This window comes from Staurois parvus, unplaced genomic scaffold, assembly GCF_062004578.1.
Source record: "Staurois parvus isolate SC_StPar_1 unplaced genomic scaffold, SC_StPar_1.0 ptg000156l, whole genome shotgun sequence".
Classification (NCBI taxonomy): Eukaryota; Metazoa; Chordata; class Amphibia; order Anura; family Ranidae; genus Staurois; species Staurois parvus.
The window spans coordinates 1,033,390-1,048,956 of NW_028317952.1; the positions used below are offsets into that span (position 1 = coordinate 1,033,390).

Here is a 15,567-nt window from a genome sequence, read left to right on the forward strand (position 1 = left end):
TAAATCCAATTGAGATGCTCTCCATCTAATCTGACAGAGCTCGAGCTATTTTGCAAAGAAGAAACATTTCACTCTCTAGATATGCAAAGCTGGTAGAAACATACCCCAAAAGACCTGCAGCTGTAATTGCAGCGAAAGGTGGTTCTACAAAGTATTGACTCAGGGGGGCTGAATACAAATGCATTCCACACTTTTCAGATATTTGTAAATAAATTTTGAAAACCATTTCTCATTTTCCTTCCACTTCACAATTATGAGCCACTTTGTGTTGGTCTATCACATAAAATCCCAATAAAATACATTTATGTTTTTGGTTGTAACATGACAAAATATGGAAAATGTCAAGGGGTATGAATACTTTTTCAAGGCACTGTAAAACCTTTGTCCATATGGAGCAAGAGCACGTACAAGCAAAACATTATGTTCACAAATAAAAATATGATGTTCAGTTAGGATTAATGTGTTCTAATTTTTTTCTTTTTTTTTTTTTACTCCCGTTTAGTCTAACACTGCATAAGTGTTTAATGTTGGGAAGCATCCAAAGTCAGCAAAACAAATACAGACTTTGTAGAATTAATACTTAACAGCAAAACAAGCAACATGCAATGCTGTAACAGCTAAACATTGCAGTTTAATTAAACATGATCAACAGTTCTTTGCATTGAAATGTTGCTTTCAAGGTTTTTTTTTTTCCTTTTCTTTCAATGTGTACCTTTTTCCATAATAGAGATAGGGTAGCAATAGAACAATACTGCAGGAACATTTATTGTAACAAATTGAAAATATCTTCAAGTATTGAATTATTGGTGGAGATATAGAACAAGATCATTATTAATGTAATACATTTCTTTGTATACTGTACTTCATCCAGAAATGTTCCAGGTTAGTAACCAGCATATATAAACTACTCTCTTTTCTTAATGCAGCCTAGCTACCCACTTAAATACAGATTAAATAATTTTTTCTTTTATTTGCCTCATAGTAAGCTACTTTCTCTTAAGGACAGAATGCCAACAATGGTAAGCAACTTAAAATTCACACAGTATTCTAGAGTTAAAAAAGCAACCTAATGTAATTTATATAAAACGACACAAGTGTAAAAAAGTGTATAATGTGAAATTTCCATTGACGTTGATTATTACTTTTTTCAATAGATAATCTACAGCCAGGATTAAGGGAGAGTGAATTTCTGCATTTTATTGGTTAATAATAATTGTCAACAGCCTTGTTCTGTAATCTTCAGTAAAATAGAATGGAATGCAAATGTATCCATTTCATGTTTGTGTTCTTTGTGGTATCAGCAACAAAAATAAATATAAAAAGTCATCTAGCCCAGTGATTTCATGTTACAGAAAGAATCATCCTCTTCATCATCAGTTGCTCTAAAACAAATCCTTTGTAATTTTGTAGCACCAACTTAACGCCACCTTTTCTTGCTTCAATCAAGTATTCATTCTGCTTTCCACAGTGCTTGGGATCAGAGTAATGTAAACATAGCAAATGGCAGCTCATTCTGCCAGAAAAGTATTTTCTGATAGCCATTCAGAAAAGTAAAACCTAAATTAAATGTCTTTTTAATTCAGTTAGTCACATGTTATGGGTTTTTACGTAGCGGTTTTGAGTCCCCTTTACTTTGACCTCCATCTGAAAAAAAAAAAAATAAATAATAATAATAAAGAAAAACAAATATTTGGCAACCCCCTTCCCTTTCTCAAACTGACAAACAGCATTTTACAAGCTGAACATCCAGGTGCAAGTAGGGGGAAGTGGTTGTCATTGGTCCAAGAAGTCACATACGGCAATAAAACATTGTTAGAAGTTACAAGTCCTGCAAATAATAGGATATGTGTAGTTACTGTAAGGTACAAGGCCTATCCTACTCATTTACCATTGTTTAAGCTGGACACTAGGTATAAACTGAAGGTCAGGCCTTAGGAGTCTTAACCCCTCCTCTAGTCATCCTGTTCAGTTGTAGCAAAGCAGCAAAAAAACATAATGGTAATGATTAGCATATACGGGAAGAGAGCTGTGTCCCTCGGTGGACTGAACATATAGGAGGGTAGGCATAAATCAGTAAGAATTGATCCCTGGGCACCACCACTGCACCCACTACCTCTGTCATTGGATCCTAATATTAGAAATGAAACTGGCCAACATTTTGTTCAGACTGCATTCCATCCAGTGTTTCCCAATGAAAGCAGAGATATTGGAATATCTCACGTTGAAGGACCACTCTTCAGAACAAGGAGCTGTTGACATGAAAAGTCAGCAGCTACAAATACTTTATGTGGTGGCAGGAGATCTTTTGGGGAAGCTTGAAATCTAATTTATGCACCATTTACCCTTTTCACTGCAGTAGTCCTTTTTTCCTGTTTTGTGAGAGAGCCAAGATTGGATCAAACAATATGATGCAGTTGCTATTTTTTATGTTACACAGTATTTGCAGTATTTACCAAATCTATGTTTTCAGTTACAAAAATACACTTTAATTTTAGTGCATACAACCCATAAATTTTGGATACATTTTAAAAGATGAGGTATCTGTAAGCACATACCAAAACTGTCAAGCTTCAAAACTGCATGCACCTGAGAAATAACACCCAAAATTGTAGGCGATAGTTTATAAGCCTTTCCAGCCAGCAATTTAGAGGTACTGTAAATCAAGATAGCTCTAAAATTATTCTTTCACCCCAGCATGCACATCGATACTCAATATATGTTGTGCCATTGATATTTTCTTATGGCGGGGAGTGACTGTTCAGGTGCTTTCAAATCCTTGTAGATGGATTGTTCTTAGAGACCTGTCCTCCTTACATTCTTCTCCACCTAAGAAAGGTAGAAGAGCATTTGAAAGGTAGAAGAGGCCCAGGTGTCCCAGGAGAGTAAAGGATATAGGAAAAATTGCAAGGCTATCAAGATATATAGAGGATATGAAGAACAAAGGTCCCAAGGGAGCAGGGCCCAAAGGGGCCCAAACAGGAACAATAAAGAAATTTACATCATATGGAAATACTACGCCAGAAAGGGCCCAAGGTGCAAAGGGGGAAATGGACACTAGTTCAGGAAATAGCCCTAGATTATCATGGAGCATGAACAGCAGCGGTAGCCAACAAATAGTGGAGGGCTTGGGAAAAAAAGAATCAGAAGGTGAACTACAATTACCAAATAAGAAGGAGATGGCAGAAATGTTTCAAAATCTGGAAAAAACGATAAAACATGAAATGACAGCTATTCGAAATGATTTAGGTCACCTTCTATTAAGAATGGAAGAAACGGAGGAGAAAGTTAAAATCCAGGCCCAGAAAATAGATAATTTAAGGGAAAGAATAAGCCAATTAGAAAATAACCAGAAAAAAATGATCTTTAGGATGGAAGTTCAAGAAAATAAAGAAAGAAGGAGTAATCTTAGAATACGAGGAATCCCAGAGACTGCTAAAGGGGAAATACTATATGAACTAGTTAAAAAAATCCTAAACTCCATAAGAGATAAACCGGAATCTGATGGGATCGATTTGGATGGAGTGTTTAGGGTAGGAAAGTTCAAACGGGCTACTGAGAAGGAAAGACCGAGGGACATAATTGTCCAGTTCCAAAATTTTGGGGCCAAAGACGAGATCTGGAAGAAGACCAAGGGAAGAGCATTAATTAAGTGTGGAGACTTGACTATCCAAATCTATGCGGACTTAACAGTAGAGACCCTAAGGAGAAGGAGATCCCTGAAACCCCTGTTGGAGCAAATGAGAAAACAGAATGTGCAGTATAGATGGGGTACCTCAGCATTTCTAATTGGCTGGAAAAATGGGGTCACAGCGTATCTGAGATTTCCGGATGAATTAAGAGATTTCTGTGATAGACTGGACTTGCAAAGAATGGAGATAGCTGGGTGGGAAGAAGAAAAAGAAGATAAAGGAAACATAAATGTTATAAGAAAAGAGGACTGGCAACAGGTCGGGCTGAGGGAGGCCTTGGGGGTGGGGGGGGGGGGGGGGGGGAGAGGGAGAATTAAGTAGAAAATGAATTTTTTTTTTTCTCTTACTTCTCCCTCTCGCCCCTAGCCTTCCCCCTCCGGATGCTGAGACCTGCTTGGAGGCTCCGATTAAGGCAGGGAGGTAAAGAGTAAAGACTCTTGTTGAATCTAGATGATAGAGAGAGGGAATTGGGGCGGTTGGAGGAGAGGTGAACCGTACATAGGCGGAGCTGACGCCCCAAATTTTAAATCAATGGTGGAAATAGATCCACAAATGATTTGTAGGCAGTTTATAGGCCTAAAAACGGGTAGGAGAAAAAGAAGGGAGGATGAGAGGGGTGGTGGGGGGGGGGGGGAGGGAGGGAGGGGGGAGGGGACGAGAGTTGGGTGGGAGGAAGGGAGGGGAGGAGGTATTGGGTCAATACTCTGTAGGACAGAAGGGATAAAGAGGAAGAGGCAATCTGGAAGAGAGATGGACTTAATTGGGAAAGATGGAAGAATTACAGTTTATAACTTATAATGTGAACGGGCTGAGCTGTCCAGGGAAGAGATTTAGGTTGTTTAATGAGTTACATCACAGGGCTACGTCAGTGGTATTTTTACAGGAGACGCATTTTGAGATAGAGGCAAACGTGAAATTGAAATCCAAATACTATCCAACATGGTACTATGCAGATTCTCCAATTAAAAGAGCAAAAGGGGTTGCAATAGGTTTGGCAAAGAACATGAGATTTGAGTTGGAGGATAGAAGAACCGACCCGGAGGGGAGGTTTTTATTTTTAAAAGGTAGACTTCAGGGGATTGAGTGTACTTTAGCCAATATATACTGCCCCAATAAAAACTCGGAGAAGTATATGAAGGGCTTGTTGAAAAAATTAATGGACTTTAAAAAAGGGCGCTTGATAGTAGCTGGAGACCTAAACTTTTGTATGGACCCACAAAAGGATAATACCTCTTCTGTGCAAAGAGAGGGGAGTAGGTCTCTGAGAGCTTTGAAAAAAGTGATGCATGAATATCAACTAGTGGATACCTGGAGAATAATGCATATGAAAGACAGAGACTATACCTTCTTCTCTAATGCACATGAGATATACTCGAGATTAGATTACATCTTAATAGACCATCAACTAATAGATCATCTGGTAAAAATTGACATAGAGACAAGGACGTTCTCGGATCATGCTCCGGTCGTGATGAAGTTGGGATGGGGAAGAAGGTGGACGGGAGGATTAGGGTGGAGGTTAAATGAGGTTCTTCTTCTGGATGAGGATGTAGTTCAGAAAATCGAGAAAGAGATTAAGGTATACTTTAAGGAGAACGAAACAGAGGAAGTATCGATAGCTACAGTCTGGGAAAGTCATAAGGTATTCATAAGAGGAATCTTGATTGCGGCTGAAGCAAGGAAGAAAAAGGAAAGAAGAGAGAGGGTCAGTGGGCTCTTAAAAGAAATATTGGACTTGGAGCAGATCCATAAGAAGAAAATAACAAAAGATACGAGACAGAAGTTACTGGATAAAAAAGAGGAGCTAGAGAGGTTGATGGATGAGGAGAAGAGAAGAGTATACAACAGGGTTTTGAACGAGAGGTATAGATGGGGAGACAGACCAGGAAGATATCTAATGAGAGCTTTGAATAAAAAGAAAAATAGGAATTATATAGAAAAGATAAAAAGCTCAAAGGGGGAGTTGGTCCACTCAAATAAAGAGATTATTAAAGTGTTTACGGAGTATTACAAAAAGTTATATAATATATTAGCCCCCAAGGCCCTCCAAAAGAAGCCCAAGAGGGAATTAAGGAAAAAAAGATGACATACTTAAAAAATGCGGGATTACCAAAACTAAATGAAGCACAGTTGAACTCCCTAGACGTAGAAATCTCCCAGGAAGAAATTAAAATAGCATTAAGAAGTACAGGAGGGGGAAAAAGTCCAGGTCCGGATGGCTATACAGTTAAGTACTATCAGAAATTTAGTGAAGTATTGTTACCCAAGCTGGAGAAATATATGAATGCTCTGGGAGGTGGGATGGAAGTGAGGAGAGAATCCCTACAGGCACATGTAGTACTTATTCACAAGGAGGGAAAGGATCCATCTTAGTGCTCCAGCTATAGACCTATCTCATTATTGAACACAGACACTAAACTGTATGCAAAGGTGTTAGCAAACAGGTTGAGAGATCTGATGCCTGAATGGATCCATGGAGATCAGGTGGGCTTTGTACCGGGGAGAGAAGGTAGAGATAACGGCTTGAGAACCCTGATGCTTATTCAGAAGAGTAGAAGAGGGAAAGCCCCGGTGGTGCTCTTGTCAATTGATGCGGAGAAGGCATTTGATAGAGTGGACTGGGGCTTTATGATGGACAACTTAAAAGTGTTGGGGATAGGAGATAGAATGCGAGAGTGGATAAGTAAACTATATAGGGAGCCTACTGCAATCATCACGGTAAATGGGGAGAGATCAGAACCCATTGGAATGTCAAATGGTACAAGACAGGGCTGTCCTCTGTCCCCTCTGCTATATGTATTGTCACTCGAACCTCTGTTGTCAATAATAAGAAATAGTGGATCGGTAAAGGGAATTCAGATAGAATCCATAGAACATAGAGTAGCGGCCTTTGCGGACGACTTATTGTTCTACGTGGGGAATCCCCGAATAACTCTCCCAAATATAATGAAGATTCTGAAGGAGTACGGTGAACTATCAAATTTAAAAATTAATCCAACGAAAACAGAGATCCTGAATATTAATATATCAAAAAATGAAAAAGAAAAATTACAAAAAGAATTCCCCTTTATATGGAGAGAAAAAGAGATAAAATACCTAGGAATAAAACTCACTGCCTCATCTAAGCATTTGTATAGATTAAACTATATCTCTTTGATAAATGAGATCAGGGAAGATTTAAAAAGACTAGAAGGAGGAAATCCATCCTGGATAGGACGTATAAACTTAGTCAAAATGGTAATTATGCCTAAAATACTGTATAGATTTCAAATGGTACCAATTAAAATTCCAGAAGCCTTCTTTAAGATAATGAAAAAAATGTTAACAAGATACATATGGAAGAATAAAAAACCTAGAATAGCATATGAAACATTGAGTAGGACTAAAGAGAAAGGGGGATTGGGTTTACCAGATGTCAAGAGATACTATAAAGCAGTGGTTTTGGCAAGAATATATGACTGGACATTTAACCATAAGGGGAAAATTTGGGTAACAATTGAAAATGATCTTAGTGGCATTAGATTGAGTCAGATGATATGGGTCCCACCACAGTTCAGGGGAACTAAAGAAAGCACAAGTATTTACACTTTAAATGTTTTTAGGGTATGGGACAATTTACATAAAAATATGAAATGGGAATTTAATTCAATATTAATGCCTCTCACGAATTCTGAGTACTTTCCTCCGGGAAAGAACAAGATATCGGGGAGATGGTTTAGAAAGGAGGACACCCAACTGAGAGATGTATTGGTGGAGGGGGAATTGAGATCACTTAAAGAGTTAATAGAGAAGAAGGGAGACATTTTTATTAGAATGGATGAGTGGAAATACCATCAATTGAAAAGTTTTATTGGAAAACTACCGAAACCTTTGAGAATAAAACAGGAGTGGAATATGTTTGAAAGGTTGTTAGAGACACGAAGGGATGGGAAGCACGGTATTTCAAAAGTGTATAGAATACTCACAGAATTAGACACAAACACAAAGTTAATCTTTATGACAAAATGGGAAAGAGATATGGGAGTTGGGTTTGATGAAGATAGACAGAGAAAGATGTTTAGATTGATACACGATAATGTTAGTATGAGAGAGGTTGAGGTTAATTATAAGTGTGTGACACGATGGCACATCACACCGAGAGTAGAACACAAGATGAATGGGGAAAGTTCAAATATGTGTTGGAGAGGATGTGGAGATATAGGCACAGTGTTTCACATATGGTGGGAATGTCCGAAAATCCAGGCTTTTTGGAAGACAATAGTCAAGTTGATTGAAGAAATAACGGAAATTGACATAGGATTAGACCCAACGACGTGTCTCCTACACAATGTGGAGACATCTGTAAATAAAAATAAAGATTCAGGTATTTGGTACTTCTTGAATGCGGCGAAAGGGTTGATACCCAAGTTTTGGCGGAAAGTCGAGGTACCGAAGGAGGTGGACTGGATTAACAGAGTAAACCAGATAGGTAGAATGGAAAGATCATATCATATGCAGGAAGATAGAATGAGAGTTTATCTCAGGAGATGGGAAAAGTGGGAAAGAGCAGGATTGAAAGAGAAATATAGGAAAACATGAACTAGGATGTTAACAAAAAATTAAAAAGCCTCAAGAGAATAGAATGGGTTAGAGTCTGCAGAGGGGGAGGAGGGGGGAAGAGGGGTGGGAAGGAGGGGTAGTGGGATGGGAAAGAAAAGAGTTTTTAGTAAGGGAAAGGCAGAAATGTTATAAATGTCTATTTGTATGAGAATTACTTCCCTTTTTGGGTTTTTGTATTAACATGAAAAATTTAATAAATATTTAAATTAAAAAAAAAAAAAAAAAAGAGAACCTTCCAGTACAGATGCAGAGGTGGTTAGCTAGGAAGCAGGTGTGTAACTGGCACAGAATGAGCAGACAGAATATTAAGCAGGAGGATGACTGGGCAACAGGTTTGCCAGCATCTGCATGGTGAACTGCCAGGGCCGGTGCTACCACTAGGCAAACTAGACAGCCACCTAGGGCGCTACCACAGCCGCTGGTTTCAGGCTATCTTCTGCGCAATGTCTGCGGTCCCCAGTGAGGAGTGTGGCTCCTGTGCCCACCTGGCTGTGACGGCGGAGTGTAGTGCAGAGCGGGGATGTCATAGGACAGCCTGTGTCTTCTCCCTGTTGTGCAGCCGTGATCACACACCGACGAGGAGAAGGAGATTTTCAGCCACTGAATCAGCCATCTTCCCTTTATCTCCTCCTCCATTCCTGGGATCTTAGCAGTGCCGGGCTGTAGAGGAGCAGGGCGGGCAACGGGCTGCATTGTGGACGGAGAGTCGGGATCGACCCTGGGAATTCCCAACGCCTCATCATCACGTCCATCGGTGTGAAGAGGGAAACCAGTGAGCGGTGAGTACACACTTCTCTGTCATTCTGATCATGGACCTGTCCAGGGAGGGGGGACAACATTCATCATCCACTTCATCACTGCCAGAGCTGGGAAGCCCTGTGCCAGCCCTCTCCATAATGGGGGGAACATCCCTGGCTGGGGTCATCTGAGCTCATCACTTCCCCCACGGGGAAGCAGCTGATGGAACACCATCTGTGTTCCATCAGCTGTAGCAGAGTAAAGAGGAGACATCCAGGATCTACTAGACCCTGAATGTCTAATAAAGAGTACTTGCCACCTACATGCAGTATCATGTAGGGGGCTATCAGTCCCCTATTTGATAGCGATAAAAGTTATGTAAAATAAATAAATAAAAATAGTCAACTGTTAAAAAAACCAAAAAAAACAAACAACAATACTAAAATAAAAAAAAGTTTTAAACATTTAAAGAGACATGAAAAAAAAAAACATTTTCGAGCCCCCCTCCCACACACGCATATACATGCATACTTTTGCTCTTGCAATTTCCTTACAGATGTTATGTATCACCACGCATACCTTGGTGAGAGCAATAATGCTAGCATTAGAACCCTTGCACAACACTAAACTGATGACCTGGGGGGGCTATTAAAGCATTGCCTATGAAAAAATATAGGGTACTGAAGTTTTTTGCTGTTTCAAGGGCACACACGCAAATCCCTTACAGGCAGGGGCGGACTGACAACTCATGGGGCCCCCGGGCAATAGGGGATCATGGGGCCCGTGTCCTCACCCATACCTAAAAGGCCTATGGAAAAAAGCCAATGAAAGGTACCAGGGGCATCTCATGAGGCCCCCTACTTACCCCGGGCCCTCGGGCAGTGCTCAAGTGCTCGAAAGGTCAGTCCGCTCCTGCTTACAAGTCATCAGTTGAGTATTATGCAGGAGTTCTAATGCTAGTTGTCGTTTTTTTTCTTGTTGGGGGGTCTGGGGGAGTGTTGCAAGTAGCTGGTCTTGCCTAGGGTGCAAAATAGTCTAGCACTGGCCCTGCGAACTGCCTTTCAACTTATGCAAAGGGCAAAAAAGACAAACAGAAAGAAATATGGTGTACTCTAAGCTGGGAGCGAGTAGAAGATCAGGTTCATAGCTGGAGTGTGTGTTTTGGTAGTCCATCAGCTGAACAATCATTTCTGCAAGTCGAAAATTAGAACACCAAATGTGCGTTGTGGGGACCCAGGGAGATGTAAGCCAAAAAAAAAGAGGAAGGAGAGCATATACTTCTTGTGGGAAGTACTGGTCCAGCAACAAGTACTACATAAGTGACCCCGAGGAACAATCAATAGGGAATCCAGACACAACCTGCACTGCACACAACACAAAGACAGGGTTAGACCTCAAATTCTCAGATTGGGACCGCTGACACATGAAGTATAACCCAGTGCTTAAACATCGTCACAACCAAGCACACCTCTGTACTGATGTGGCTGATGAAGGCCTAATGTAGTGAGATTACCAATATTTGAAAAACCTGCATTTGATGGCTGACTGGAATGACATCCAGCCTAAATCTGACAGCAGGAGATAACTACAGTAGAACTCCAGTCAAATCCTTATCTACACCTAAACCTGCCCCCAGCCCCATTCTGAACCCTATACTAACTATTGGAAACATGATGAGTGGCTAACCATCAACATATTGCACCACATCCCTATAAGAATTGTACACAAACAAGTAGATTGTGGGATTTTGAAGGTGCAACATGTTCATTAGAATAATCTTTTAAAATAATTTTTTACAATTTATGTCAATAAAATTATATTGAATACAAATAGTTACAACAGACTTGACTATCACAACACACTTAACTGTTTCCTGCGCTGCACAGATGATGCTTCCCAACATGTTTTGCCCAACCCGGGCTTCCTCAGGGGAAGAGAAAGGCTATCTGCAATACAGTCTACAATTGTATCAAAAACATTAATCAATCACATATAATTACGCCATATACATCAAACTACAATACATAGATTTATATTTCCAACAGATTAATTGTCCAGATAAATATGAGCCCCCTGCTTAACCTTGAGACTATGCTGCCAATATCATTCTTTAGAAAAAAAAAATCAACAAATGTTGGATCGAAAGCACAAGCGTCCCTGGGCGGGCATCCTCAGTGTTACAATGGATGTCTGCACTTGACCAATTATGTCACACGCCGGCAAAGTGGAAGGTATTTAAGGGCTGATTAGAATGGAGATGGTCTTTTGGCCACATGGGCGATGTCTACATATCGAGGCTGTGCTCAACCTTTACATCTTTATGGATTCAGTGCTTGGTAAGGCCGACATTGCCATGCTTTGCGAGTTATTTACTAATATGACTTTATAATACTTTCATTTATCCTTTGCGAGCAATTTTTTCTTGGTCTTTTTCTTAATAGTGTGGAACCCTTAACAATAAGGGAGACCTTTCATATTCAGCGATGACTATCTGCTGCTATTAATCTCCCCCTTTTGTAAGTGACTAGTGTTAGACTTTTTTTTTCTTATTTAGGTAGAAACATTGCTGATGGTTATATGCACACATCTTGTTTTGGTAGAATTCAGTCCTTTATGTACCTTCTGCAATCACACAGATGCTTGTGCTTTTGATCCAACATTTGTCAATTTTTGTTCTAAAGAACAAAATTGGCAGCATAGTCCCAAGGGTAAGCAGGGGGCTCATATTTGTTTGGACAATTAATCTGTTGGAAATATAAATCTATGTATTGTAGTTTGATGTATATGGCATAATTATAAGTGATTGCTTTTTTTTACAATTGTAGACTGTATTGCAGATAGCCTTTCTCTTCCCCTGAGGAAGCCCAGGTTGGGCGAAACATGTTGAGAAGCATCATCTCTGCACCGCAGGAAACAGTCAAGCGTGTTTGTCAAGTCCATTGTAACGATTTGCATTCAATATAATTTTATTGACATAAATTGTAAAAAATTATTTTAAAAGATCATTCTAATGATCATTTCACACCTTCAAAATCCCACAATCTACTCTTTTGTGTACTAATATGGAAAGGAAATATGTATACTGTACACCTATTCTGTGGGAGGTCTGGTCACGTGATTTCCCCAGAGGCCGGCTTCAGTGAAGAGGACAGATTGACGGCAATGGCTGCTATGCCTATGCAGGGACGTCACCATAAGGCTTTCTATGGGGCATCCGTTGTCAGCATTCCCTCCTCTACCCTGAAGCTGAGACTGGGAGCTGATCATGTGACCGAAGAGTATCCAGGGAATAGGTAAGGTTGTCCATACATTTTACAATTTTGTTGTACAATTTTTCTTTAGATTTACCAAAACCATATAATAGGAGGTCGAACCGAAACTTTTAATTTGTATGCAATCAGGCAGGCACTACACAGTTGAAGGTAAATCTAAAGGAAATTGAACAAGAAAATTGTATATATGTATAATATGTATGACCAGCTTTAGTGTACACATCTTTCCTTAACAGGGTAGTTCGTATAGGGCTTAGAATGGGGGTGGGAGTATGTTTAGGTTTAAATAGGATTTGACTGGACTTCTATTTTAAGAATTGCAGGTAAAAGCACATAAAAATCAAGTATTTTAAATGCTTACCTGCAGTCTTTTTCCTTTCCTTTATAAATATTTATTAATTTTTCACTTCATATACAAGTCATTTCAACATCTCTATTAAAACATTTATCAAAAACATATTTAATTTATTCCTATATATATGACCTTCTTTTCTTGCCATCCCCCCCTCCCTCTCACCATTCCCTCCCCTCCTTCCCTTACCCTCCCACACTCCACGTTCTCTCTTCTCTCATTTACTCCATATAATTCTGTTGTTCCTGAATCCAATTCTAAACCGACTACCAAGTCTTTTTCCTTTCAATACATTTTTATATTCACATGCAATGTCACTTTTAACTTGGTAGAAAATGTAATTGCTCATCCCTTCATGCATGTCATAGTTCTCTCTTCTAGAAATGTCTAGTTACTCTCTGGCCTTGTCTAGTGACTCCCTTCACCTTCCAAAATAAAACTTATGTAGCAGCTGGAAAAGGAGCAAAGGGGAATACCAGAGGGTGTCAACTGAATGACAGCTTTGTACCTGCTGAGACAGCCGACATTACATTCAAGTTGCTGGCACACAGCAGCAGTCTCACTGTATTTGGATGTTTACACAGGGAAGGCTATTATAGGTATTTACTGATTAGCATAACAGAAGCAAGGGCTAGTGGCCTTAAAGATTGGCCTTCCATTTTCGCCTTGCATTCAATCTTCTGGCAGGTAGCAGTAGAACCAACAATTCATGAATATGAAATGCCGGATTTTCAACAGCAATAAAGACGATGGAAATCTCTTCAACAAGTGAACTCCTGTCCTGCTAGGAAGTTAGAGTAGTTTGGGTTTATCTAAAGCTGGAAAAAAATTTTTTTTCCATTTTGGATAGGGTAGGGTAGAATTAAAAGATTTTCCTTCACTTCCTGTCCTGTAGACTTAACCGGAAGTAAGATGATATCTTTTCAATCTGAGGGATCCCCCTTACCCTCTATCCCTGTTCAGGGGGCAACTCAACATTGTTTTATTCACCCTCACTTTCAGGACAATTACAGTGAATAACAGTGGTTCTGACTTCTGACCACTCTATCAAAATACAAAAAGTTTTACCTTTAGTTATACTGTAAATATAATAAACTATAAAATCCAGTCAAGCCTATTCTTTTACTGGTTTTATTTCATTAAAGCAAATTCTGCTTGGCTCCTTGAAGTTATTCATCTGAAAGATGAACATCTTTCCCCCTTTGCCAAGTTTTTTTATTTTTCTCCCCCTCCTACCTTTTTATCTTGTTTGATGCAAAATACTTGCCTGGCCAGAAAATCTAGCGCTGCCCTGCTGTGATCTGCCATGCCGCAAATTCTGGGTCTCATGCTGCCATCTTCATGCTGACATTATTGGAAGGCAGCTGCCTCTTCCTGGTTCCCCTGATGGAATGCCGCTGCGTCTGTCCTCCTCTACCCGTTTTATAGTATGTTACGTGCATATCCCAGGAGGCTTCACAGCGGAAGTGACCTAATTCTTGACTAGGCCAAATTTTTTTTTGGAGGGGATGTTTTACATTGGTGGTGGTGGCAAAACGCTTGCATGTGGCAAAAACTTGGAAAAATAGTCTTGACAATGGATGTGAATGGGATTACAGTGAACTGAATGCATAGCATGTCCTAGAATCTGCATTTCAGACTATGACTTAGCCTGGTCTCCATGAATAGGGCATTTTTTCGTCAATTTTGATAGATCTCTGCTAATTGTGTAAATTCACATACAGTTTCACCCACAAAATAAAGCAGTTAACCGAATGGAGCTCATTTCCCTGGCACTCTCTTCTACCTACCTTCCACCTTTGATACATATTTGTTTCATATACCCTCAATGTTTAATATGTTGGATGTATAAGACATAAATATATCTTTATTACTCTAGCCTTTTATAGGTGCATCTTATATATTTTGAAATGTATCTCTTATGTTGAATTGTCAAACCTATGCACTTCTTCTGTTCGCAAAATAATGCAATGTAAATGTTTGTAATTGTATGTTCAATAAATAGTTATTGAAACTAGGGGTGCACCGAAATTTCGGTGGCCGAAAACACCCCTACCGGCTGATATGAAAAAAAAAAAGCAGCGATAAAGGTGTTGAAAAAACCCCCGCCCCCTTGCCACTGCCGCCAATCGGTAGTTCTCAGCCTTATCTGCGAAACCATCAAATGATCCCGGCCCTGGGAATAGAGATTAGTGAAGGAAAGATGGCCTCCACTCATCTCTATGCCCTTGGAGGACAGGAGCGATGTCACTTCCGGTTCCGATGCCGTGTCTTTTTCTTTTTTTTTTATTAAAGCACTAGATCAATTCTTTTTTTTGATCTAATCCTTTACATTGTAGAGGAGAGATGTGGGGTCTTATTGACCACATATCTCTCCATAAAGAGGACCTGTCACTAATTATATCTATCACAAGGGATGCATGCAAGTGATTAAAATAGTTTTTAAAAGGGACAGTGAAAAAAAACAAAACAAAAAATTAACTTAAAAAAAAAAAGTTTAAAGTGCCCCCATCCCCTCGTACTCGCACATAGTGGTGAACGCACACATAGGCCATGCCCACATATGTAAACGGTGCTCAAACCACAAAAGTGTGGTATCGCCACGAACGTTGGAGCAAGAGCAATAACTCTAACACTAGACCTCCTCTGTAACATTGCACTGCTAACCTGTAGAAATTTTGAAAGCATCACCCATGGAAATTTTTAAGTACCGCAGTTTGATGCCATTCCACAAGCGTGCACAATTTTAAAATGTCATATGTTGGGTATCTATTTACTCACTGTAACATCCTCTTTCATATTTAAAAAAAAATGGGGTATATATTATGTTTTTTTAATCAAAGTGTATTTTTTTCCAAAACATATATTCATTTTTAAAAACTGCGCATTTTGATTTCGGTTTTCGGCCAAGTACATT

At 39.6% G+C, this 15,567-nt stretch overlaps 1 protein-coding gene across 1 annotated transcript in view; it reads right to left on the reverse strand.

The window, feature by feature from the left end:
• Nucleotides 1-1,171: 1,171 nt before the first annotated feature.
• LOC149463226 (ubinuclein-2-like) overlaps nt 1,172-15,567 on the reverse strand; it is a 127,107-nt gene continuing 112,711 nt past the window's right edge. Inside the window, exon 7 of the mRNA XM_089675686.1 lies at nt 1,172-1,644. Within this exon, the coding sequence (XP_089531812.1) occupies nt 1,595-1,644 (50 nt within the window). The 3' untranslated portion in view covers nt 1,172-1,594. The remainder of the gene's footprint in view (nt 1,645-15,567) is intronic.